Here is a 27,854-nt window from a genome sequence, read left to right on the forward strand (position 1 = left end):
GCCAAGAGGTAATGTTGCAGCTGTATAGGACCCTGGTCAGACCCCATTTGGAGTACTGTGCGCAGTTCTGGTCACCTCACTACCAGAATGATGTGGAAGTAGAGGAGATTTACAAGGATGTTGCCTGGTTTATGGAGCATGCCTTATGAAAATAGGTTGAGTGAACTCGGCCTTTTCTCCTTGGAGCAGCAGAGGATGAGAGGCATTGATCGTAAAGGTAGTCAGAGGCTTTTTCCCAGGGCTGAAATGGTTGCCACAAGAGGGGTTTAAGGTGCTGGGGAGTAGATACTGAAGAGATGTCAGAGGTAAGTTTTTTACACAGAGAGTGGTGGGTGTGTGTAATGGGCTGCTGGCAACGGGAATGGAGGCAGATACGTTAGGGTTTTTTAAGAGACTTTTGGATAGGTACATGAAGCTTAGAAAAATAGAAGGCTCTGGAAAAGCCTAGTAATTTCTAAGGTAGGGACTTGTTTGGCACAACTTTGTGGACCGAAGGGTCTATATTATGCTATAAGGTTTCTATGTTCTATTTGCCTATAGAATAAACATGGGAACTGCACATGCTGGAATTTTGAGCAAGTAATGAGAAGCTGGAGGGTCCATGGGTAGAAAAGGTCAGTCTGCTTGTAGAATATTGCTTTGTACAAAACAGATGCTTCACATAAACCTACAGAATGGACTTGGATTCTAGTTACCTGTGGTCAGTTTTAGTACAGGCACTCAACTAGTTAGACTACTTCCATTGCCCACTCATTCTGATTTCTGATTCTAAGCCCGAGTTCCATTACTATGCAATTGCAAGTTTTCTGCTCCAAACTGGTCATTTAAAGTCAGCAGTTGATTCAAAAGAATTTCTGGTTAAGAATTTCTGTTTCACATTCGGTCAAATAATTGGAAAATTACTCAATTGTCTCAATTTCTTAAATAATATCTATATCTTTGCTTTACAAATCAGTGCCATTGATTTTTTTCTTCGAATATGTATTTATAATTTAGAGGTCTTGAAATGTTTCATTGCACAGAATTGTTTGTTGCAGGAGCAATGCCCCAGAGGCCAGCTCCATCCCTTTCTGCCACCACCAATTTGTGTCAAACCATTGTTGTGATAATACCAGCACATTAAATTATAAACCAATGGGAAGTGTAACAACACACTCGTAATAATAGAAATTCCAAGTCACCAATTATTATATCTATTTTTAATTCATTATCGAAGATCAAAATGGTCAGTCCATCCAATGCACTTGTATTCTTCTGTAGAGTTATTTCACCTGTCCTTGTCCACTTCTCTATTTAAATGTCTAGTACTCTATTTATATGGCTTTTCCTCTGTTTTGAATGCAACTACATACAATTACAAAAGATTTTAAACTATTCAGGTAGTTCCATGTCATTCACTGCATTTTTAATATAACTTGCTCTTATCATATGCACCATAACTGGCTAAGGAGGAAGGAAGTTAACTTATCAGTATTATTTTTAAATTTCTTGCTTGGTTAGATATGACCATAAAACCACTTGCAGCACAGAACAGGCCAGTTCGGCCCTACTAGTCCATGCCGTAACAAATCCCCACCCTCCTAGTCCCATCCATGTAACTATCCAGTCTTTCCTTAAATGTAACCAATGATCCTGCCTCGACCACGTCTGTCGGAAGCTCATTCCACATCCCTACCACCCTTTGCTTAAAGAAATTTCCCCTCATGTTTCCCTTATAATTTTCCCCCTTCAATCTTAAACCATGCCCTCTAGTTTGAATCTCCCCCACTTTTAATTGAAAAAGCCTATCCACATTTACTCTGTCTGTCCCTTTTAAAATCTTAAACACCTCTATCAAGTCCCCCCTCAATCTTCTACACTCCAGAGAAAAAAGCCCTAGTCTGCACAACCTTTCCCTGTAACTCAAATCTTGAAATCCTGTCAACATTCTCGTGAACCTTCTCTGTACTCTCTCTATTTTGTTTATATTTCCTATAATTTGGTGACCAAAACTGTACACAGTACTCCATATTTGGCCTCACCAATGCCTTGTACAATTTCATCATAACCTCCCTACTCTTGAATTCAGTACTCCGATTTATGAAGGCCAACATTCCAAATGCCTTCTTCACCACACCATCTACCTGAGTATCCCTCTTTTGCGGACTAGAAGGGCCTAATGGCCTGTTTCCGTGCTGTAAATTGTTATGTTATGTTATGTTTATGTTATCAGCCTTGAGGGTACTATTTACCATAACTCCTAAATCCCTTTGTTGCTCTGCACATCTCAATAGCCTACCATTTAATGCATATGACCTATTTAGATTTTCAAAATATCTGAGTTTTCCCTTTTTCTCCCCCTCTCTCCTTTCAGGAAAATCTCAGACTTTTATATCCCTCCATTAAATGCACGTTTGAGATTAGAATTTATGGTATTTGGGGTTTGGAAAGATAATCTTGTCCTTCTGCAGTACAGCAGATGAGTGTACCAAATAAAGATTTTCAATTACGACAATAAATAGTGGAACTTATTGCACACTTTAACTGTCTTGATTCCTACAGGCCACCACTCACTCCCGAACTGGAAGCTTGGATGGCACAGTACCAGATACAGCATCCATCTTTGTAAATGAGGTGGCAGTCCAGCATTCTCCAATCAGCCATCAGAGAGCAAACTGTGTGCGGACATTTTCCGAGTCTCACAAGGCAGAGAACTCCATCAGCTCCATGTTTAGGATCAATGAGAACTTGAAGCATGAAGTTCCCATTCAGCTTCTGAGTACAACTAATCAGCTTCTGAAACTTACGGGCATCCAGCAACAAATTCCAACAAAATTAGCAAGTTTTTCCAAAGGAAACAAGGAAAAAATTAAAGGTACATGAAGATATTTTTTTAATAATTTCTTTTAATAACTTTGGATATATTTGTATAGAAGGAAAAACTTTTTTTTGCCACCAAACACTAGAAAATTGCTATTCTGTAGCTTGCATCTCACCTCTACATTCACTATTGCCAATAGAATTGAAATTATATCTTGACTGAATATTACCAATTATCCCACTGAAAATGTACTGAATCTAATTTGGCTATTACATTGCCTCCATTATAACAATGAGTAAATTCAAACTACGTCAATAACTGTGAAGCCCATTCAGACAACCTGCAGATGTGATCAGTGATCCTTCCTTTTCTGTTTTCATATATTGTTGTATTGATAAATGCCATTTGGTAACAGGAGATGATGCTTTTACAGAAGAAAGCAAGGAAAGGGAAAAAATTAAGTAGGGTTTGCTTTAGAGTGAAATATACCTCACAAGTAGCAATATCTTTTCTGTCATATACTAAAGATCAGTGTAACAAGTAAATTGTCTTTTGGATATTAGTGGTTAATACTGCTCAGCATATTTAGGAGTTGGCTTCCTCCGCGATTATTTGTTCATTTGATTGAACGGGGAAGGAATAATTCAATTACCATCTTCTATGTATTTCTTCTCAATCAACTAGTTATTTTGAAATACAGTTCCTGGAATTTTACAGGCAACTGAAGCAGGCAATGTGCATGTTATAATTCCATGAACAGCAAATGGGTTAGTTAGCAGTTGTTATGGGTCCAAACTAGATATCAGAAGAACTCTCTTAGTTTGCATTTCGTTCAATGGAAAGAGAGATTTCTATTTGAAAGACAATGACCAACCCTTGACATTCAGTGGTGTTTCCTCCCACATTCTGTGTGGCTCACCTTTGATCAGAATCTCAGCCACATTAATTTTCTGCTCCTTGGGCAGTTCCGCTGCATCTAGGATGATTTATTTACACCTGATTTTGTGGGTTAGGATGTAGCTAATTAGGCCAGTGTGGAACCACAGATTCTTCTACAAGTGGAGAAAAGGATGCATGGTGGTGTCAGTGACTGTCAAGCTTGTGAAATGATCCACCTATTCACAACGTATGCAGAGAGATTTTTTTTTTTCCATTCATGAGCTTGGGAATATTGTGGTTAAAGATTACCCCCGTGAAAAGTGACCACAATATGATAGAATTCCACATGCAGTTTGAAAATGAACATAGTGGGTCTATAATTAGGTTCTTCCATATAAATAAGGGCAATTATAATGTGATGAAAGACAAGCTGTTCAAGGTAGAATGGGTGAAGGGCGGTAGAGGAACCATGGAAGATTTTTAACCAGCTGCTCTGTAATGTTCAGCAAGAGCTTATCCCATCAAAAAGAGGGATTCCATGGCAAAGAAGCAAAATCCATGGTTAACAAAGGCAAGAGCACGGTGGTGAAGCATCAGTAGGAGACAGAAGGCTCAAAATGAATTTTGAGATAAAACATGTCCATAGCATAACAAAAAGTAGAAGTTTGTATTGATATATAGACACACACATATATGCATACCCTCTTCCCCCCCCCCCCCAAAATGCTTGGGACAAAGACAGTTTTTTTTCCTTTATTTGCCCCTGTGCTCCAGTTTTAAATTTGTAATAAAACAATTCACATGTAATTAAAGTGCACATTCCAGATTTTATTAAAGGGTGTTGGGTACATTTTGGTTTGACCATGTAGAAATTACAGCACATTTTATATATAATTCCCTCATTTCAGAATACCATAATATTTTGGAGATAGCAATGGTATGTACAGTACAGCTCCAATTATCTGAAATCGGATTCACCGAAATCCTCATTTATACAAAAAAAACAAATTAAAATTTCAGAAAAAAATGAGGATTTCTGAAACAAATCAGAAATCCTCATTTATCCAAAAATTTTTCAAAGCTGAACTGACCTCACAGGATGAAAAAAATAATTCCTCCCCTCTCTTTCCATTTCTTCTTTACCTTCCCCTATTGACTTTTCGCTCCCTCTCAAACTGCATGTTACTGTCTCCCAGCGGCAGATAGTCCAAAGAATCCCTTGTCCCGGCATCAAGGAGAGCGGCCTCCTGGGCTGGAATGGGACTTCAGGCTCAGTGGCGTTCCTTCCCTCCCTTGTATCCCCTTCCCTCCCTCCCTCCTTGGCACACCCGACACTGACTCCGAACCCTCCCCTCAGCCTACTTCCCCAGCATGCTTTGCGGTAGGACTAGGGGAGGATTCGGAGTTGGGACTCCAGCGTCAAGACCTCCAGTGTCCGGGGAGACAAGAGCCCGCCGACTCACCAGTGAGTGTTTCATCAGCCTGGGAAGCCTCCCTGGGAATCAGCAACAGTGGTGGGTTTGTGTCAGGGGTCGGTGGCAGCGGCAGTTGGGAAGTCTCGGTGATCGGCAGCAGCCAGCATTTTTTTGGTGAGAATTAAACAATATTTTAATGCTTAAAAAGCCTTCCCTTGTTGTTTTTCGTGGTTTAAACATTGATACAAGTGATTTGCTATTGCTAGTGGGCTGTTTTTTTAAAAAAATGACCAGTTATCCCAAAAAATGTTTATCCAACATAGGCCCGGTCCCGACCATTTCAGATAATCGGAGTTGTACTGTATATTACAGTAGTCATGTTTAGTCCTTTGTTGCACATCATCAGGTGCTGAGTATCCTCTCAGGTAATGCTCTGCCAGGCTACTGCAGCCATCTTCAACTTCCTGCTTATTTTGGGGGCTTGTCCCATTAGGTTTTCTGTTCACTATATGGAAGGCATGCCTGTTTTGGAATATTTTATTTACGATCAACACATGCATAACAAATTTTTTAAAAACCCATATATCACATTGTTGCAGAGTTATCAATTAAATACATGTTGATTTATATGAAAAAAGAAAGAAAAAAGAAAATACCCTAATTAAACCCCGCCACCCAACTCCCAACCCCTACTAGCCACCACTAAAAAAACGAAAACAAACTACAAAAAAACCTACTTCCTAAAATACATAATGAATAAGATTGCCTTAGGAAACACTCAAAGATCCCAAAAATATTTCCAAGAAAACATTATTTATTTATTAAGGGAAGACTTCTAAGGTCCGGAGGTTTCAAAGGAATTATTTATAAGTTCAAACCTAATGTTCAAGCATACGGGCCCAAAATCTGTTAAAAATATAGAATATTTACCTCTCAAATTATATATAATTTTTTTCTAATGTAATACAACTTTGAATATCTGTTTGCCATCTTCCTAATGTGAAAGAAACATCTGATTTCCAAGTGACAGAAATATATTTCTTGCTATCACCAGAGCTAATTTAACAAATTTCAACTGAAAATCTGATAAATGTAATTTAGGAGTTATATTTTCAAAATTCCCTATCGAAAATAACTCGGGATTCAACAGAAAAACAACACCTGTAACCTGTTGCAAAAATGTACTAATTATGGTCCAAAAAGGCATGCTCAATTAGATTTAGATTAGACGGCCATTCAAAATTTTCCAGTTTCAGCTTTGAAATGTTCCTTTGTTGCTTTAGCTGTATGTTTCTGATCAGGGTCTTGCTGTAAGATGAGGTGCCGTCCTATTAATTTTGGAGGTATTAGCTCGAACTTGAGCAGATAAGATGTTTATACACACCTCAGAATTCATTTTGCTACTGCCATCAGCAGTTACATCATCAGAGAAGATGTGTGCGCCAGTACATGTGACAGCCATACATGCCCAGGCCCTAACACCTCCACCACCATGTTTCACAGATGACGTGGTATGCTTTGGATCTTGGGCAGTTCATTTATACCTCCATACTTTGCTCTTGCCATCATCTTGATACAGATTAATCTTGGTCTCATCTGTCCACAAAATGATTTTCCAAAATTTTGCAGGCTCTTTTAAATATTTCTTGGCAAACTGTAATCTGCCCATCCTGTTTCTGTGGCTAACTAGTGGTTTGCATCTTGCATTGTGGCTTCTGTATTTCTGTCACAATGTCTTCTGTGGAGTGTTTCTTATCTGTCCGATAGGCATTTGGGGATCATTCTTCATTGTGAAGAGAATTCTTCCGTCATCAGCAGTGGAGATCTTCCTTGGCCTGCCAGCCTCTTTGCGATTACTGAGCTCACCAGTACGCTCTTTGGTAATCCTAAATTTTGGGTGATGTCTCTAACTGTTTTAGAATCAAAATGATTGTCATGAACAAGTCATGAAATTCGGTGTTTTGCGGCAGCATCATAGAGCAAATATTCATAACTATAACCATCTTACAACATTACTATAAAAAAATAATGCAGTGGCTTTGGTTCATTGATTATTCAGGAATCTGATGGCAGCGGGGAAGAAGCTGTCCTTGAGCCACTGAGTGCTCGTCTTTAGGCTTCTGTATCTTTTTCCTGATGGTAGCAGAGTGAAGAGGGCATAGCCTGGGAGGTGGGCGACTTTGAGGATAGAGGCTGCTTTTTTAAGACACCTCCTCTTCTAGATGTCCTCGATGGAGTGAAGTCTGGTGCCTGTGATGTCACAGACTGAGTTAACAACCCTCTGGAGTTTACTCTTGTCCTGAGAGTTGGCGCTTCCATTCCAAGCAGTGATGCAAACAGCCAGAATGCTCTCCATAGAACACTATAGAAATTTACGAGAGCCTTAGGTGACATACCTAATCTCCTCAGACACCTCACAAAGTATAGCCATTGGCGAGCCTTCTTTGTGATTGCATCTACATTGAGTCACCAGGACAGATCCTTGGAGATGTTGACACCCAGAAATTTGAAGTTCTTGACCCTCCCCACTACTGAGCCCTCGATGAGGACTGGGTCGTGAAATCCACAATCACCTTATTTTTATATGCATACATTCTTATTTTATTCTTATTTTTCAGCCTCGTAATGGCTTCTTTGACTTGCATTGGCTCAACTCTGGCCCTCATGTTGCAAATAGCAACTACAGACTCTAAAAATGACTAAAAGCTTAGAAGCAAACCAAGCTCTTTTATAAATACACTTAGAGAAAAAAAATGAATGCAGCTAAAGTAAAAGTGAGATCTCTAGAGAAAAAGGCTAATAAATGAATAGCAGCAAAGAGCAAAAATAAGCAATGAGTTAAATAAATTTTTGCATCGCACTTCACCTTGATAGAAATTGCTAATGTCTAAATTTATTTCAATTTAAACGTAGACATAGCACAGTAACAGGACCTTCTGGCCCATGAACCCATGCAATGGATATCCCAATTAATAGCTACCCTCCCGTACTTTTTGAATCATGGGAGAAAACTGGTACACCCAGAGGAAAACCACTCAGACATGGGGAGAATGTACAAACTATAGATAGCACCTTATTCAAACCCAGGCCACTGTTGCTGTAATAGTATTACACTAACCACTACACTAATCGTGCCACCCATCTGAGATAACAGATGGGCTACTTTCAAAAATCTCATCAGACCAAGATAATATATGAAAGAAATTTGGGGATCTAATGGTGGACAAGTCAATAGGATCTGATGAATTGCACATTAGGGTGTTAAAGGAAATTGAAGTTGTATAAGGCTGTTGGAAGGATTTGTTGGCTGGATTTCAGGGTTTGAGTTACAGGGAAAGGTTAAACAGGCTAGGACTTTATTCCCTGGAACATAGAAGATTGAGGGGTGATTTGATAGAGGTATTTAAAATTATGAGGGGGAATTTCTTCACTCAGAGAGTGGTAGGAGTGTGGAATGAACTTCTGGCCGAATTGGTAGATGCAGGCTATATTTTAATATTTAAGGAAAAGTTAGATAGGTATATGGAGAGAGAGGCACGGAAGGTTTATGGGCTGGGTGCGGATCAATGGGATTAGGTGAGAGAAGGTGTTCGGCATGGACTAGAAGGAGCAAACTGGCCTGTTTCTGTGCTGTAATTGTTACATATGGTTGGTTATATGGTTTTGGAAAGTAGCAGAAGATTGGAAAACAGACAATGTGTTTAACAAAAGAGAAAGGCACAAGGCAGGGAATAATTTAACAGCTATTATTGGTAAGATACTGGTGCCAATAATAGAATAAATAGATCATCATTTGAAAAATTGAATACAATTAAATTTCAAAATGGTTTTATAAAAGGTAAATTATAATGGTAGTTGGAGGAGTTGTCTCGAGTAGACTTGACAAACAAGTTAAGTAAACACTCAGTTGAGGAACAGTGACAAATTTACCAAATATTTAACAAAATTGTTAATTTTTTGAGGATGTAACAGGGAGTGTTGGTCGAGTGGGACCTATGGATATAATGTATTTAGATTTACAAAAGGCATTTGGCAGAGTGCCACAGGTTTATTCATAAATTAAAAACTCATGATATTGGAGGAAGTGTGTTGTATGGACTGAGAACTGTTTATCCCATTGGAAAAAAAAAATTGGAATAAATGGGACATTTTCAGACTGGAAGGAGGTAACTAGTGGAGTACCACTGTTACTGCCTGTAATTATTCTCTATTTATGTTATTGGCTCAGAAGAAGCAATGGGTTGTAAGGTTTCCAAATCTGCTGCCGATCCAAGAATAGATGGGCAAGCTTGTTGTGATAGTGTTCTGTGATTTTGCAATGAGATGCAGATGAGGGAGTAGACAAAAAAAAATAGCAAATGGAGTTTAGTGTAGGTAAGTATTAGGCAATGCACTTCAGCAAGAGAATTCAGAATGCAGATTTTATCTGGATGGAGAGAGGCTGCAAGTGAGTGTAGAACAAAGGGATCTAGGTCTTCTAAGTCCCTGAATTACAAAAAGCCAACAGGCAGATCCAACAAATCGTTAAAAAGGCCAGCACCATGTTGAACATTGTTGCCCATGGATTGGAATTTTTAAAAAAGGGACGTTTTGTTGCAATAGTACAGAATGTTGGAGAGAGTTAGTGTTAGCATCAGGCAATATTGATGGAGAGAAAGTCAGACAGGGTTTGGGGTCAGAGTGTCAGGATCAAAATAAAGTGTCATCAATATGATAAATCTATTTATTCAAAATAAGCACTGGTCATAACTGACTAGAGATGAATATAAACCAGATCAATAAGGTGTTTAGAATTAGTTATTACAAAGTTATATAAGCGACTAGGCCAACTGATGAAGAAGCCAAGATCTTTGAAAAACCTCTCTGAGAAACTTGTTGCTTCTTCACTCTTCTCAGCTCAATGGGTTTTGTCAACTGGGATTATTCCATACGAGTGGAAACTAATGAGGGTGATTATTCTTGGGATTTCTTGCGTTTCATCCCCATAGTTTCAGTCGAAAGTCCAATTTGAGAACAGACAAGGTTTCACTAAATAGATGTGGCAGTAGAAACTGGAAGAAGATTCACCGTGGCACCTCTTCACAGTTCCGTGACTCTCCACAATAAAAGTTACTGCATCGTGACACTGTGTTCCAACAGAAATTCACAAGAATAAAAACCACAATGAGTGAAAATGAACTGCCAAACCTCCATAATTGTCTTAGATCACCGGTTTGGCTCAAATATACATGGTTGACATGTCAAACTGGAAGTGTATCTTTCAGTGAAGTGTGAGCCCATGTAACAGCTGCAATAATATTAGTTGTGATTTATTGCATGGGTTTACTCCCTAATTAATTTGCATATGTATAATATGGCGTGAAGTTCAAGTTGTTAATCAATGATTTAAATATATTCCATGTTCTATCAGACATTCTAAAATGTTTGTTCATTAAATACCATGAATAGTCTTCTGATTAAGCTTGCATTCAAAAAAATACTTAGCAAATGTGCCTCTGTCCTTGGAAGCAGCCAATCCGAAACTAATGTGCCTGAGGCAGGTTCCCACAAAGCTAAAACTGGCAAAGGTGTGGAGAGTGAGGGCATTAGTGAATATGAGAAAAAAAATGTTTGATCTTTCAGCAATTGAAGGAATGATGCTGAATGAAAAGAAATAAACTCCCCATAGCAAAAAATTAATTGTTCATTTAATGCCTGTTGTCAACAGCAGGTTATATTTAAAGTTGTTACTTTCATTTGGCTGACATTTCATGATAACTTTCTAATGAATTCTGTATAACAAAGCTTTAAGTAGATCTAGTTCTAAAGAAAATTCATCCAAGATGATGACATTTTTACCTTTGTGATTCTGCATAAAAAGCCTGCTTCCAGCTTTTTTTAAAATGATTTCATGTCCTACAACACACTTATCTGTGAGTTTCTTTCAGCAGAAATAAACGCAAAATCGAGGGTGTGTAACAGAAGAAATGTAGCAATTTTCCACTACTGTAAATCTTAATATATTATTACATGTAATAGGTGGAAGGTACATTTATTAAGAATTATGAAGTCTATTGAGTTTTAAACTGGATTAACAAATAATTTCAGTGATTTAGTCTCCAAACTGTTTCAATGGCACGACCCTGCTTCTCACTAAAAGCACTACCACTGTTTCTTGTGTATTGCTTGCTACAATTTTTACATCACCTTTATCAGGCTAAAATGATAACCATTCTTTCATTATCTGCAGGTTCGTGTTCTCTAATGGCCATTTCAGCACCGCTAACCGGTACGGACTTGAAGGGCCGACATGGCCTGTTTCCGTGCTGTAAACGGTTATATGGTTATAAATAAAGTCATTCTGTCCTTGGTGCTGATGCCTACAGAACTTCATCAGCACCCCTTTTTCATGGTGGATTATTTTCTAAATTTCTTGTCTTATAACCTGCATTAAGGCCATTTTTCCAAAAAAAAGGCATGCATGAGATGTCAGAAGCACAAAGTAACCCCACCGTTTATTATTCATTGTTAACTGCCTCTGAACTTCTTTGGCTTGGCTTCGCAGACGAAGATTTATGGAGGGGGTAAATGTCCACGTCAGCTGCAGGCTCGTTTGTGGCTGACAAGTCCGATGCGAGACAGGCAGACACGGTTGCAGCAGTTGCAGGGGAAAATTGGTTGGTTGGTGTTGGGTTTTTCCTCCTTTGCCTTTTGTCAGTGAGGTGTGCTCTGCGGTCTTCTTGAAAGGAGGTTGCTGCCCGCCGAACTGTGAGGCGCCAAGATGCACGGTTTGAGGCGATATCAGCCCACTGGCGGTGGTCAATGTGGCAGGCACCAAGAGATTTCTTTAGGCAGTCCTTGTACCTTTTCTTTGGTGCACCTCTGTCACGGTGGCCAGTGGAGAGCTCGCCATATAACACGATCTTGGGAAGGCGATGGTCCTCCATTCTGGAGACGTGACCCACCCAGCGCAGCTGGATCTTCAGCAGCGTGGACTCGATACTGTCGACCTCTGCCATCTCGAGTACTTCGACGTTAGGGATGAAAGCGCTCCAATGAATGTTGAGGATGGAGCGGAAACAACGCTGGTGGAAGCGTTCTAGGAGCCGTAGGTGATGCCGGTAGAGGACCCATGATTCGGATCCGAACAGGAGTGTGGGTATGACAACAGCTCTGTATACGCTTATCTTTGTGAGGTTTGTCAGTTGGTTGTTTTTCCAGACTCTTTTGTGTAGTCTTCCAAAGGCGCTATTTGCCTTGGCGAGTCTGTTGTCTATCTCATTGTCGATCCTTGCATCTGATGAAATGGTGCAGCCGAGATAGGTAAACTGGTTGACCGTTTTGAGTTTTGTGTGCCCGATGGAGATGTGGGGGGGCTGGTAGTCATGGTGGGGAGCTGGCTGATGGAGGACCTCAGTTTTCTTCAGGCTGACTTCCAGGCCAAACATTTTGGCAGTTTCCGCAAAACAGGACATCAAGCTGGCTCTCAATGGGCTTGATAAAGCACATCAGTCAGTAATAATCCATACAGGATTGTACAGTTAGAACAATGCTGTTATGGCACTAGCAACTTGGGTTCAAGACCCACACTGTTCCTTCCACCCTTCAAAACGTATGTGAGATGTAGATCAATTGGATGTAATTGGGTGGGACAAGTTCACAGGCTGGAAGGGCTAAATTTCTAAATTTAAAATTTAAAACAGGAGGGTCTGGGCCACTTTTAATCAGTATATGTGGCAGATTTATTGCACTGAAGGTTATTAGTGAATCAAACAACATTTTATTAATTTTGCAGCTCTCTTTACTGATACTAATCTGTTATTCCAGATTTATTTAATTATTGATGTTAAATCTCTGTGAAATCCTTACCCATATATCAGGATCAATAGATTACCCCTCTGGATGCGAGACAAATTAACTTTGGAACATAATCTACCCTTATTTAGAACATCATCTTACTGAAATTCACCACATTATTTTTCTGCTTTAAGCTAAAACCTTTGTCTTCACATGCCATTCCTCTCAAACATGTCCTTAACATAATTGACTGGAGACTTCAGCCATTTTATGTAACTTAAAGAAATGTTAAATTTTGCTCATAAATGTTTGATGTACAATAACCAGATTTAGTGGGATTGCTATTATTTCAAGGACACACACGGTAAAATCCCATAAACATCAAAGGACGAATAATGGGAGGAAGGGGATGGGTCTGAAATGATGTCATTGGATGAACTCCTATCTTTTCCAAAGGTGTTATGAGATCTTTACTTTTCAGCTGGGCCATGTATATAAAGCTACAGGAGACTGTTGATGCTGGAATGTGGAGCAAAAAGCTAATTGCTGGATGAACTTAAGGGCCAAACTGGAGGCACAGGGGTGGTTGCTGTTTCAGATTGAGACCCTGCATCAGGATGACATCAGTGATGCCAGGCCTTGACCCAAAATGCTTCTGCCTCCATGGATCCAGCTTGACTTGCTGAGTTCCTCCATCAGTTTGTTTTTGCATGTGTACACAGCAAAACAAAAACCAAGGCTTCACATAATTATTATCAAACAAAGAATTGATAAGTAAATTGTGACATGGACATACAGCATGGTAACAGGTGTTTTCAGGCCATGAGGCCATGCTGCCCAATTATACCCAATTAACCTACAACCCCCAGTATGTTTTTGAATCCTGGGAGGAAACCAAAGCACCCGGAGGAAACCCACATAGTCAAGGAAAGAACATGCAAACTCCTTACAGAGAGTGCCAGATTCAAACCTAGGTTACTGGTGCTGTAACAGCACTTAATGCTACTCTAACCATGCTGCCTTATTAAAATATGGATATAGGGAGCAAACATTCAATATGGACTTTTCCACAAAATTGTATTCTCCCATATCTGCCAGTATGTAAGCTGACACACAGTGTGCAAACTGCTATTTGACTGCAGAAGCCAATATTCAGAGTATTTCTCGACTCACTCCACTCTGGTTCTATCAAACAATTGGATGAATAACAAAGCTTGGTCAAAGGGATAGGTTTTAATGGCTGCTGGTGAGGATAAGAGAAGTATTTTCATAATAAAACTTCCCCACCAGTCATGGAGTGATTAAATATAGTGGTGTTGAAGAGGCCAAAATTAGAACAGCTTCACTACCAGGCAGTAGGAGTTTTCATAGATGGGGAAAGTAAGACCATGCATGGATTTGAAAACAAGAAAGAATGTTGAAATTCAGCTAGTGTTTAAGCAAAAGCCAGTATTGATCAGTAAGATCACATGAATGTAGAATTGATGCTGAGCTTTGGGTGGCCTTAATTTTATGGAGAATAGTACGACAGGCAGGAGTTCATTGAGACAGGGATGAATGAGAGTTTCTGCTGTACTGAAGCAAGGGCAATGTTGTATGACTGAAAATAGACACAGGCACAAGGTCTCACACTTAGAGAGTGGAGTGAGTCGAGAAATGTACTGAGTATTGGCTGCTGCAGTCAAATAGCAGTTGTGTCCGCTCACATACTGGCAGATGAGGGAGAAAAGTGAAAAAATACAATCTTGTTGAAAAATCCATGTTGAATGTTTGTAACCTGTATCCATAATTTAATTTTACTTTAACAATATTCAGGCACATTTAGTTTAAATGTACAGATAAAATGCAGTCAAACACACAGATTATTGTTACTGTTTTTAACATTTGCAGAGTTCCATTGCAGTATATAAAGGTGCTGGATTAAGAATCATTTTCATGTTTGCATCAAACACCATGAGTGAGCCAAATATTTAGGTATTTTTAAATTCTTGTTGTATAAACAAAATATGAGCTCTGCGAAAACAAGGCCTAATAATAGGAGGTAATGTACTTGTATTAGAGGAAGTCTAAATTCCTGTTGTGGTATCTCCAGTTACATGAATGACTGGGTGGATTGAAATCTTGAAATGATAGGTGTATTTTCATCCTGGAACACTTCCAACAAGCTGTACTACTTCCAAGGTTAAGATTTTATTTGAACTGAGCGTGCAAATTATAAGCAGGCCGACAAAAACAGACAATGGAACTAAATTCTTTAAATACTCCATGGCCAGGAATGATCAAATTAACATGCACCTTATTATTTTCAAAGTACAATATAGCGTGACTCAGCTTATGGCTTTATCCTACAGTTGAAAATTTTGATTGCAGGAACTATCAAAAATTACATTAAAGGAATCGGTCACTTCATTTGCTGGGCAATGAAAAGTGCTTTTCCTAATAGTGTACTTTTTAAATGTTTTACAGTTGCCAAGCATTAGGTTGATTACTTTGGCTTGGCTTCGCGGACGAAGATTTATGGAGGGGGTAAAAAGTCCACGTCAGCTGCAGGCTCGTTTGTGGCTGACCAGTCCGATGCGGGACAGGCAGACACGATTGCAGCGGTTGCAAGGGAAAATTGGTTGGTTGGGGTTGGGTGTTGGGTTTTTCCTCCTTTGCCTTTTGTCAGTGAGGTGGGCTCTGCGGTCTTCTTCAAAGGAGGCTGCTGCCCGCCAAACTGTGAGGCGCCAAGATGCACGGTTTGAGGCTTTATCAGCCCACTGGCGGTGGTCAATGTGGCAGGCACCAAGAGATTTCTTTAGGCAGTCCTTGTACCTTTTCTTTGGTGCATGCCCCATTTATCAGGACTATAAAAGTCTTGGGTTTGGTCTGTTTTGTATATTCTTGTTGCATCAATATTCTGATCTATAGCATGAAAAAGGTGGCAACACCTTACTCCATTATGTGGTCCAATGAATTACCCTATTAAAATGTCATTTATTGTTGTTCTATGGTTTCTGCGCCTGTAAACTGATAAATTGTTAAAACAGAATTTTTTAATTAGTATCTGCATTGCATTCCAATAATAAGGTAAATGTTAAATAAGATGAATTCCCAGATCATTTCTGTCTGATTTAAATTTTGCAGATTAGAGTTAACTATTAATATGTATTTGAACTTCTATAAGGTTGCAACAAATTTGTGGTCTTTTAGTTTGAATTTCTTTTTTGCCTTATTGTAGATTTTCATCTAATGATTAAAGATAAATAGAAGCAGGAGCAGGCATTTCAGGGACTAATATTTGCTCTATCATTCAATAAAACTCAACAGACGTTTTACCACTTTCCTTGCACCGATCCCATTTCCTTTGATTACCTTAATATTTAAGATAATCTCTGTCCTGAATGCACGAGAAACTAGAACTAGAAAAACCTGAAATTACACAGCAAGTCAAGCAGCATCTGTGGGAAGAGAAACAGAGTAAACGTTGAAGGTCTAAGTCCCTTCATCCAATGAATCATAATGTGCTTATTTCCATTCTATGGGAACCATTCTAGAATCTAAAGGATTTTGGAAAATTCTAAAACCATTATAATTCCTATCTTCATAGCCTCTGCTTTCAAATTCTAGGATGAAGGTCATCTGGCCCTGGATATTTATCGTCTTTTGGTCTCATTAGTTTTTCTCCTGCTTATTTTTTTTTAAACAATGCTAAATTCATTTGAATTTCTCTTTCTATCTAGTCATGCGATCCTCCATTATTTCTGGGAGATTTTCTGTCTTTCTTCACGAGAAAGTACACAAAATATTTTTTTTTAAAGATTTTTGTAAAAAGCTCAAAAATGCTGGAGGAACTCAGCAGGTCACACAGTGTCCATAGGAGATAAAGCCATATATGTAGGCCTGAGCCCTTCTTCAAGATATAAACAAAAAAAAAAACAGCCAGGTGACTGAATAAAAAGGCTGGGGAAGGAAAGAAAAAAGGGGCAAAGGTAGAGGGGGTGGGTGGGTGGGAGAGCACAGACCAAAAGCCAAAAGGATAGGATGACAGAAGAGGAAAGATGAAGATTGATTGGGGGAGCAGTTGACTCCGTGAATGCAGAGCTGAAGGAAAGGAGGGTTAGGAAAGGGAAGAGATGGGAGTGTAACAGGAACAGGAGAAGTCGATGTTAATGGCATCCGGTTGTAGCTCTGCAATGTTTTACTCTTTACAATTTTGTCTTTTTAAATTTCCAAATCAATTTCTCCCATATCTGTCTGAACAAGACATATACCTCTAAAGGTAAAGGTTCCATTATTGTCACATAATACTACATTTAGAATGTAACATACATGAAATTCTTTAACTTTTGTCTACCATAATGCAGACAGAGAGTCACCACTTTGTCCAGCGCCCCTCACAGAAACCTATAGCACCTGGTGTTCCTAGGTGGCCTCTGATCCAAGGACTGAGCCTGCTCACCTTCTGAGATCAGACAATCTCAGGCGTATTAAGTCTCTTTCAGCTAATCTTTCAGAAGGCCTTTAATGTAGTGCCACACAAAAATTCTTAAGCAAAATTAAAGCAAATAAGATTGTGGGTGATATATTTACATCCATTAAGAAGTAGTTAACAGGCAACAAGGGAGTCTATGAATAAATGGGTCCATATTGAGTTGCATGAGAATATAAGAAATAGGGCAAGAGTAAGCCACATGACCCTTTGAGCCTGCTTTTTCATTAATTGGTCCTGGCTGAACTCCTGTCTTAATGCCATTTTCATACACTGTACATGTATCCTTTAATTCCCTTGGAGTCCAGATATCACTGGATTGGGAGGTAGTAATTAGTGGGGGCTTCAGGGGTCAGTGCTAGGAAACCTGTGGCAATAGTTTGATGATGATGCAAAGCTGGATGTTTGAATGAGCTGAAAGGAGGCAGAAAAGCCTTTAAAGGGATAGTGAGAGCATATTGTGGAAAAATATGAGGCCTTCCATCTTGATTCAAAAATAAAGCTGAGAAAAATGTTGGTGTGTGCAAGCACCTGTGCATAGATCACTGGAAATTGCCAATCAGTTATAGCAAGAAAGGAAGAATGAAAGAGGATCTGATTTCAAAAATATTGCAATTAAATTTTCTGAGTTAGTCTGTCAGGATTGAGGATGAATTGCTTCCACATCAGTGTTGTTTCCTGAGGAAGTCAATGTTCGAACCACAAACTCTTTCACAGATGAGTAGAAAATACTTGAAGAAGTGTGTTTGTGGATAGTTTGTTTCATTGTTCTTTTCACAACTTATTCGAGGAGTCTTTATGGTTTTCAATACCATCTTAAATGCTTATTCTCCACTTTGAACCAGGAAGGAAGAGAAATTCAGTCAAAACCAATCGATGACTGGAGGTTGCGTGAGGCAAGGTTATGCTGCTGTGTTAGGATTGGTGGAGTGATGGTAATATTCGTAGTCAGAAAGTTAAATTGATTGTGAGATATAGATAACTAGGGGTAAGATCGGAAGAAAAGGTTGATGTTGCAAGTTGTAAATAAGTATTATGAACCATGTTGAAAATTTATTTCCATATTTTTGTCCTAGCTCAGTGATAGAGTTCTATTTGCTGAATTTAAATATTTTCTGTTCAATCTTCATTCCAATTACTTGAGCATTGAATTAAGGTTGATACTTCAGTGCAATAAAGGCCATTAGGAAGTGAAATGTAGTAAATCACAAAAATCTGTAGATACTGTGGTTGAAGTAAAAACACAAAACGCTGGAGTGTCCTTTATGTAGCAAAGGTTATGTATCAAATTAACATGCACCTTATTATTTTCAAAGTACAATATAGGGTGACTCAGCTTATGACTTTATCCTACAGTTGAAAATTGTGATTGCAGAAACTATCAAAAATTAAATTAAAGGTATACCTAACCAACGTTTCAGGTTTGAGCCCTTCATTAAAGTATGAGAAAATGCTGGCAGGGATCTGAACAAAAGAATGAGAGGGAGGGGGAAGGGGAATGGGGCGTGGCAAAGGCAGGATATGGTAGGTGGAGAAAGGAGGGAGGGGACAGCAGCGATGAGGGGGAGGAGGGATAGCTGGGTGCTGTCTTTTAGGTGAGATTTAAATCAAAATCCAGTTTGGCTTTTGGGAGGATGCATTGCTAATAAAAAAGCAAAGATATTTTTCCATTTTCCAGTTCAATATTCCCCAACCAACACCACCAAAACAGGAAATGTGATCACCAACAATAATGTACCTATTTATTATCACATACATTTGTGGTGTACTGGTATAAGATTATACTACAAGACCTTGAAAAAGGCAATATATATATATGTAGGATTTACCTTTACTTAACTCAACCATTTTATGATTATTACGGAATAAACTCAGCAAGATGTAATTTAAGCTTGATCATTTGCAGTTGGATATCAGCTAATTACCAATGTAAGAAATGGGGAGAATGGATTAGATGTGGTGAGTTAACTGGACTTTCGATATATTGCATGTAGATTCGTGCAGTGTATAGCCTACTTGCATAATAGTATATCTTGCAAGTAGCTCCTTTCCTATCTTAAATCAACATTGTGAATATATGTTTCCCATCAATGAAATTCTCTCCAAATGTCAGCTTTATTTATCTTGCTATTAATCAAGCCTCCTAACTGTATCCATACCTGGACTTACCGCTCATGCTTTTAGTTTTGATCATACAAAATAAGCACACAGATAAATATAAAGATAAATCAAAATATAAAATTGTAAGTATTCAATAAGAAAGCTACAATCACTCCATTGGAGATTACCCAGTAATTCATTTGACAACAGAAAATTATGTAATTCTTCTTCAGCCATTTTAATTTCCCATTTCTGTGTGCATTTCAATTTTACCAGTGAAGATTTCAGAACTGTCCATTTCTGTAGGTGGATGCCATCTGAGAATGATTTGAGCTTGTACTTGTTAAAGATTGAGAACCTTAGATCAAAGCATTGCATTATTTAGGTTTATCTTGTGAACACCCTTCTTAACAATCATAAACTAAGGTTGAGCAGAGTTTTGGAAAGCTTTCATCTACAAAGATCCAATTTTATTGTCATCCTTGATTAGATAAATATTATAGCACTACTTTTGATGACATCTCTACTTGGGACTTTAATCATGAGTAATCTTGAATACATGCTCATTTTCTGTACACAAGTGCATGTCAAGTCCAGTTTCTGTCGGCATAGTTAACCATTTTTTAAAAGTTGATCAGTAATGCAAGTCAGCCCAGATTTTGAATGTTTGAAATAAAGACTGAAAGTACTAAATTTTCCCAGTTTGGAAGAATGATCATCAACTATTTCCTTCGCCATAGATATGCTGAGGTACTGAGTATTTGAAGCATTTTCTGGGTTTTTTTAATGAATCATTTTTAATAAGTGTGATTGTTTTGGTACATCTGAAGGTTACATGCCAGCCTCAAAAATTATCAAAAACTAGCTTTTTAAAATATGTAACCATAAAGCTGCCAATTCAAGGATAGCTTGATTAAACACCTATCATGTGAAAACAAACAGTTGCATGGCCTTAAAAAACAGACTTTTTAAAAGAGAAGGGTAGTGACTCACCAACCACAGATTTCCCTCAGTTCTTCCAATGCCTCTAAACATTTTGCCTGAGAAATTGCACCAATCCCATTTTTTTTTAAATCATTAAAACAACTTTATGGTCACCCAATACCATTTAAGAAATTTAAAAGAGATCTTAAAATGGAAGGAACATAGTTTCCCTGATTAACACTGCATTGAAATGAAGATTGCTGGTTTGAAAATAGTTTCTATTGATCTAGCTTGGGGTCAAGACTTGGACTTGATCCTGTCCAACCACAAACCAGGTAATGCTGGTAAATTGCTTTTGCTAAAGGACATGAGGGAACCAATTAGTTTTTATGACAACCTTGTAGTTTCATGGTCACCCACTCCTTTTCAAACCAGATTTATTAGATTGAATTTAAATTTATGAACTGCAATGTTACAAATTGAATTTATGTCTCCATTTTAGCAGTTGGGGTGTGCAATTATGTCCATCTTTGCAATGTTTCTATACTCTCTTTAAGTTTTCCAGGACGAAGTATTTGGATTATATGATCCAGATGAGAGGTGGTGTGAAACAGATTATTGTTAATATGATAGAATGAGAGATTGTGATCCTGTCAGATCAATACTTACGTTGACATCATGTAGATTAATTTTTTAGCACTCCTCCTCCTCTGTTCTGTTGTAGCCCTGTTTTCCTCTGGATTTAATCACCTGTCATGCACTTTATTTGCTCATCTTCATGACTGATGGAATTTTGGAAAAAAGTATTTCTGTTATATCTATTCATGATATCTGACAACCATTACAGTAAATTATTTAAATTTAAGTAATGATTAATTGTATCATAGCTTACAGGTAAGCAGAAACTTTCAGTTTGCGTACTTCTGAAGCTTAGCTTGCAAGAATGCCAAAACTTTGTGATTAATTTGCAGTTTATTTTAGTTCTTAAAGACTCTACCCACACATTGTGAAAAAGGAAATCGTAAGGCAAGCTGCTTATTCATCTGAATAGTCCCTGGTGATCCCAAAATTAATCTGATTTTGCTAATTTTATCAGTGATAATGGCACTTGAGATAGAAAAACAGAGTGAACAAAACTCCTTGAATTTACTCGAATTTCCTCAGATAGGTAGGAAGAAATAAAAGTAGGTCCGCATGAATAAAGTAAAAGAATTGCTCCACATGGCTTCCTGCGATGGCATAATAACTTCCTGACACCTAAATAAATGAATTCTACCAGCAGTGCATGAGCTTGTATCGTTGAGAAAAACTACAGCTCTTCTCATGATGAACATCAAAAGAAGGGACAAAAAATTCTCCAAATGATCTCTGCTTTCTTAGGTAATTTTCCAATAGTTGAAGCAGGTATACACAATGAGATGAAATGACATTTACAGATAAGATAATATTTTCACAGTCATTGTTTTATTAATTTATTACCACTGAGTTCTATGCCCCCAAGAAGAGAGGACCTTTGCATTTCCCCACACCAGTGTCCGCTTGGTTTAGTTGGAATTATATCCAGGATGTAAAGCTACACATGAACCTGAGAATGCATCAATGGTAACTCATGGACTGCCTTCAGATAAGACATTTTGTTGTGGTAGCTTCAAGCACAATGATTCCATAAGGCCATAAAACATTGGAACAGAAATATGGTATTCATCCCATCGAGTCTGCCCCACCATTTAATCATGAGCTGATCCATTTTACCAATCGGCCTTCTCTCATAACCTTTAATGCCCTGGCTAATCAGGAACCTATCAATATTTGCCTTAAATACACTCAATGACTTAGCGTCCACAACCACCTGTAGCAACACATTTAACAGATTTACCACATTCTGACTTTAAAAATTTCCTCTGCATCTCTGTTCTAAGTGGACATTGTTCAATCCTAAAGTTATGTCCTCTTGTCCCAGTCTCTTCCACTATAGGAAACAACCATTCTACATCTACTCTGTTCAAACCTTTCAACATTTGAAATGTTTCAATGGGATTCCCTTTCATTCTCCTAAATTCCATTGAGAACTGACCAAAACCTGTCAAACACTCCTCACATGACAAATCTTTCATTTCTCGAATCATCCTTATGAACCCTCCGTCAGCACATCACTTCTTAAATGAGGAGCCCAAAAATGCTCAAAATACTTCAAGTGAGGTCTCACCAGTGCCTTATAAAACCTCAACTTCACACCCCGGCACTTATATTCTATATCTCTCGAAATGAAAGCCAGCATTGCATTTGATTTCCTCACCACCGAATCAACATACAAGTTTACTTTCAGGCTATCTTGCACAAGGACTCCCAGGTCATTTTGCATCTGAGTATTTTCAATTTTTTCTCCATTTAGAAAATAGCCTGCTCATTTCTTTTTTCAACCAAAAGTATGAGCAAACACTTTCCAACATTATATTTATTTTGCCACTTCTCTTCCCATTCTACTAACCTGTCTTAGTCCTTTTGCTGCCTCCCTTTTTTCTCCACCTATCTTTGTCTCATCTGCCAACTTGGCCACAAATCCATTCATTCCATAATCTAACTCATTAATGTACAACATAAAAAAGAAGTGGCCCGAAAAATTAACCATGGCGAAGCAGCACTAGTAACTGACAGCTGACCATACTATGATCCCTCTATTCCAACTATCTACTTCCTGCCAATTACCCAAGCTCTACCACTCTAGTATGCTTCGTGTTACTACCATGGACATTGATGTTAAGTAGCCTATGTGTGCCACTTTGTCAAAGGGTTTCTAAAAATCCAAATAGACAGCATCCACTGCATCTCCTTCATTTTTCCTCAATGATCCTCTCCTATCCATATGTGAGGATGACATGTAGACCACCTTCCGAACGGATACCAAACTGTGTATTAAAAATCTCTGCTGACAAACTTACCAACGTATTCATGGATATCTTCAACATCTCACTCTAACAGGACGTGGCACCCTCCTCTTACAAACAGGCATCAATCGTACTGGCGCCCAAGAAGAGTGTGGTAGCCTGTCTAAATGACTATTGACCAGTGGCACTCATATCAACAGTGATGAAGTGTTTTGAAAGGGTGGTGCTGAAGCAGATCAGCTCCTGACTGAGTGGCTGTGGATCTGTTCCAATTCGCCAATTGTAGCAACAGGTCTATGGCAGGTTCCGTCTCAGTGGCTCAACACAAAGCCCTGGGACACCTGGACAGCAAATGTGCATACATCAGGATGCCCTTTATTGACTGCATTTCAGTATTTAATGCCATCATCCCCTCAAAACTGATCAGCAAATTCCAAGAACTGTGTAATTCAGTGGTTCTCAATCTTTTTCTGTCCACTCACATGACACTTAAGTAATCCCTATGCCATAGGTGCTCTGTGATTAGTAAGGGATTGCTTAACGTAGTACGTGGGTGGAAAGAAAAGTTTAAAAACCATTGTTTTAATCATGCCTAATTGACTTATTATGTGCATGTTTCATAACTCCAAAGAAAATGGACCAATGACAATTTTTCTCAAGCAAAATATTTCAGTAACAATTGGTTCTAGAGCAGTGATTCTCAACCTTCCCTTCCCATTCACATTACCACCTTAAGCAATCCCTTACTAATCACAGAGGGATAGGGATCACTTAAAGTGGTATGTGAGTGGAAAGAAAAAGGTTGAGAACCAGAGGGCTAACCAATCTCTAATTTCCTTTCTGCTGATCTAGTGGGGTATCATTTGGAATTTTCCAGTCCTCTAGGACCGTGCTAGAATCTATTGATTTTTGGAAGATCATTACCATTGCCCCCACAATCTCTTTCAGAACCCAAGGGTGCAATCCATCTGGTCCGGGAGACTTATCCACCCTTAGAACATTCAGCTCTCTGAACACCTCCTCCCTTGAAATAGTAATCACTCTCACTTCCCTTCTCTAATACCCTTCGACATTTGTGACACTGTGAATATCTTCCACAGTGAAGACTGATGCAAAATACTCATTTAGTTCCTCTGCTATCTCCATAATTTATCCAGTTTCATTTTCTAGTAGCCCTATATCTACTCTCAACTCTCTTTTAGTTTTTATATACTTGAAGAAGCTTTTTGTATCCTCTTTGATATTATTTGTCAGTCTAATTTCATGATTCATCTTTTCCTTGCTGTGAATTTTTTTTAGTTACTTTCTGCAAGTTTTTTAAAACTTCCCAATCCTCTATCCTTCCACTAATTTTATCTTCTTTGTATGCCTTCACTTTTGTTTTTGCGTTGGCTTTGACTTCACATTTGTGACATTTTTCCATTTGAATATTTCCTCTTTTTTAGCATATATTTTTATCCTGCACTTTCCTCATTTCATGCAGAAACTCCATCTATTGCTGCTCTGCCATCTTCCCAACTAGTGCCTTCTTCCAATCTACTTTGGCCATTTCCTCTCTCATGCCACTGTAATTCCCTTTACTCCACTAAAATATCTACATCTGACTTGAATTTCTCCTTGTTTAATCTCAAAAAGAACTCAGTCATATTGTGCTCTCTGCCCCCCATTGGTTCCTTTACTCTAAGCTCTCCAATCCTCTCTGGTGCATTACACAACATCCAATCCAACCGATCCCTTAGTGGTCACCTCTTTCTAATGATTTCATGTTGTTTCCTAACAACATTATACCTGCCAATCTGTAGCTGTACTCCAAGGTCATCCACTTTATTTCTTACGCTGCATGTATTTAAAAAAACCTTTAGCCCTGTATTTGTTACTTTTTTGACTCTGTTGCATTGCAATTCATCCCCTTTGGCTGCAAATATGCCCCCACTGCCTGTCCTTCCACGCAAAATCCCTACCAACTATTCCTACTTGTGTGCCAACCGCCTCTTCACTTTGCTTCTCACCTCACACTAATCTAGTTTAAAAGACCGTCCCCTCCTTCTACAAGAGTATTTGCAAACCTCCCTACCAGGATACTGGTTTCCCTCCAGTTCAAGTGCAACCATAGATGCTACCTCATCATCTGAGTAATTACAAAATTTTATGTCTTTATTTTAGATTTAATTTAATTTTCTTCCTTCTGTGCATACATTATCATTGTAATTTCTGTGATGGGTTGATGGACACCTGCTAGTTTCATTACCTAACTGGACTCTCCTTTTCTCTTTCTCCTATTGTTAGGGGCACCAGACAAGGGTCATGGCAACTCTGTTTTCCTTGCGGCAGACAAAAGTTGAAGTATATCATGTTTATTTCATTTTTATGAATATTACATGACAATACAATGAACCTTTAACCACTTAACATATTTGTGAGTGCTAAGTATATTGCTTCTATACGATAACAACTGTATTTCTATCAAATTAAATGGGTAGGAGCCATATTTGCTATTTCCACAGCCTGGTCACAAACATCTGCATTGCAGCCCTGGACAATTACATTGTCACCCAGTGGAGCTCCACTTTCTTCATTCTAATCAAAATAAGTAAATAAAATCTGGACCCTTTAGCAGATTCCATAAATTCACCTTAATTGCAGCCCTGGACAATTACATTGTCACCCAGTGGAGCTCCACTGTCTTCATTCTAATCAAAATAAGTAAATAAAATCTGGACCCTTTAGCAGATTCCATAAATTCGCCTTAATTGCAGCCCTGGACAATTACATTGTCACCCAGCGGAGTTCTTCATTCTAATCAAAATAAGTAAATAAAATCTGGACCCTTTAGCAGATTCCATAAATTCACCTTAATTGCAGCCCTGGACAATTACATTGTCACCCAGTGGAGTTCCACTCTCTTCATTCTAATCAAAATAAGTAAATAAAATCTGGACCCTTGAGCAGATTCCATAAATTCACCTTAATTGCAGCCCTGGACAATTACATTGTCATCCAGTGGAGCTCCACTCTCTTCATTCTAATCAAAATAAGTAAATAAAATCTGGACCCTTTGACAGATTCCATAAATTCACCTTAATTGAGAATTTGCACAATAATTGTTCAAATCTACATTAAAATCAATATGTCTGCTTTGAAGCTGTGTGTCTCACTTCAACAGCTTCTACAAAGGGATGAAAATAAACCCCTATTCTGCTCAGACAAAAATTTAGCACAGTATGATACTATTTTTACGCCTCATGGATCATGGGCATCATCAGAACACTGATGCTGAGCAATGAGCCAGTTCTCAGATGAGACCACAACCCACGTCCAGATAATCAGGTTGGAGGTGAGATGTGCGGTACCCTGGGCGTGAAGGTGCCCGGGGCTGACACGTGGTGGAGCGGAGCCCCTGTTATTGTTAATTTGTTTATCTTTTTCCTTTCTCTGTCTGCTTTTTTTTTTGCTTCATGCTTTCTGCAAATTTTCCCCACTGTTTTGTCTGAATTTGGGAGGGCAGTTTCTTCCCCACCCTGGGACGTATGTCATGGATACGTATCTGCTCTGCACATTGATCAATATTCCAGCAGTGTAAAATGAAAGGGAGCTAAAGACTTTGCTGATAAATGAAGGTGCAAGGGGACAGAATCAATGCCTTTGAAACAATAAATCAAGTCTTAGTTGAATGCCTCAGCCAGAAAATTATTTGAAGTTTTAATCCCTACATATGGTAGCTCCTATCAAACAAATTATATAACATGATAGATTTAATTCCTTGGTTTTAAATTAATAAAAATAACATATTCATGAGGAGGTTTGAATATCTTACACTTCAGTTTCGGGCTCTTCAGAACTGACACTTTTTTTTCCAAAGATTCTCTCCTTCCTAAAATCCATACTTTAATTATGAATTAGCACAATGATGTAGCAGACAATGCCACAAGCACACATCTCCAGCTCACCTAACCTTGGGTGCTGTCTATGTAGGGTTAGCACCTGTGACTGTGGATTTCTTTTGGATGCTCTGGTTCCCTCCCACATCCCATAGATGTGCTCGTTGCTTAATTGATCACTGTAAATGACATCTAATGTGTATGGATGGCAGGAGAATCATGGACACTGATGGACATCCTAGAGAGAATAGATCACAGGAAACAAGCAGAATGGGATTGATTAGATTGCTCTCATGGATGGTTTAGATTCACCTTCCTCTATTTTCTAGAAAAAATGAGAAATGAAAAATATTTTGATGTGTTTTCAAGGAACTGATGAGCAGAAGGTATTCCTTTCACTATTCTATAAAAAATGTCCACTGCTGCAAGCTGATTTCCTAATGGATCAATGATCTATAGCTGGAAGGTCTAAGGTTTCATATTATTAAATAAAAATGGAAAGTGCTAGAGATGCGCAGTATGTTAACCAGTTGATGCACTATCAATAACTCCAAAAGACTGATGTTCAACAAACTGATAGGCTTTTACTAGCTTTAAAACTAAAGCACATCCATGCTGCTTGACTGTTCTGCACTGGGCAGGGGCCTGTGGAACATCCTGGAGCCTGTGGGAGGACCCACAGGTACAGTCGGCCAATGGGTGTGCCCAAATAAATATTTACATACA

The 27,854-nt window shown here is 38.6% G+C and overlaps 1 protein-coding gene and 1 long non-coding RNA gene across 12 annotated transcripts in view; one reads left to right on the forward strand and one right to left on the reverse strand.

Moving 5' to 3' along the window:
• Window positions 1-27,854, forward strand: part of arhgef28a (Rho guanine nucleotide exchange factor (GEF) 28a) — a 378,379-nt gene that overhangs the window by 323,141 nt on the left and 27,384 nt on the right. For all 9 annotated transcript variants that reach the window (XM_069937151.1, XM_069937160.1, XM_069937184.1 and 6 more), the window contains one exon: window positions 2,542-2,854. In XM_069937151.1, the coding sequence (XP_069793252.1) occupies window positions 2,542-2,854 (313 nt within the window). The remainder of the gene's footprint in view (window positions 1-2,541; window positions 2,855-27,854) is intronic.
• LOC138763307 (uncharacterized) overlaps window positions 1-27,854 on the reverse strand; it is a 104,484-nt gene that overhangs the window by 43,595 nt on the left and 33,035 nt on the right. For 2 of the 3 annotated variants that reach the window (XR_011357485.1, XR_011357484.1), the window contains exon 3: window positions 21,035-21,147. This is a non-coding gene — a long non-coding RNA (uncharacterized lncRNA). Of the gene's footprint in view, window positions 1-19,678; window positions 19,800-21,034; window positions 21,148-27,854 lie in introns of those variants that run through there. The other variant, XR_011357483.1, reaches the window with a different exon arrangement.

Source organism: Narcine bancroftii, chromosome 1, assembly GCF_036971445.1.
Source record: "Narcine bancroftii isolate sNarBan1 chromosome 1, sNarBan1.hap1, whole genome shotgun sequence".
NCBI classification, from domain to species: Eukaryota; Metazoa; Chordata; class Chondrichthyes; order Torpediniformes; family Narcinidae; genus Narcine; species Narcine bancroftii.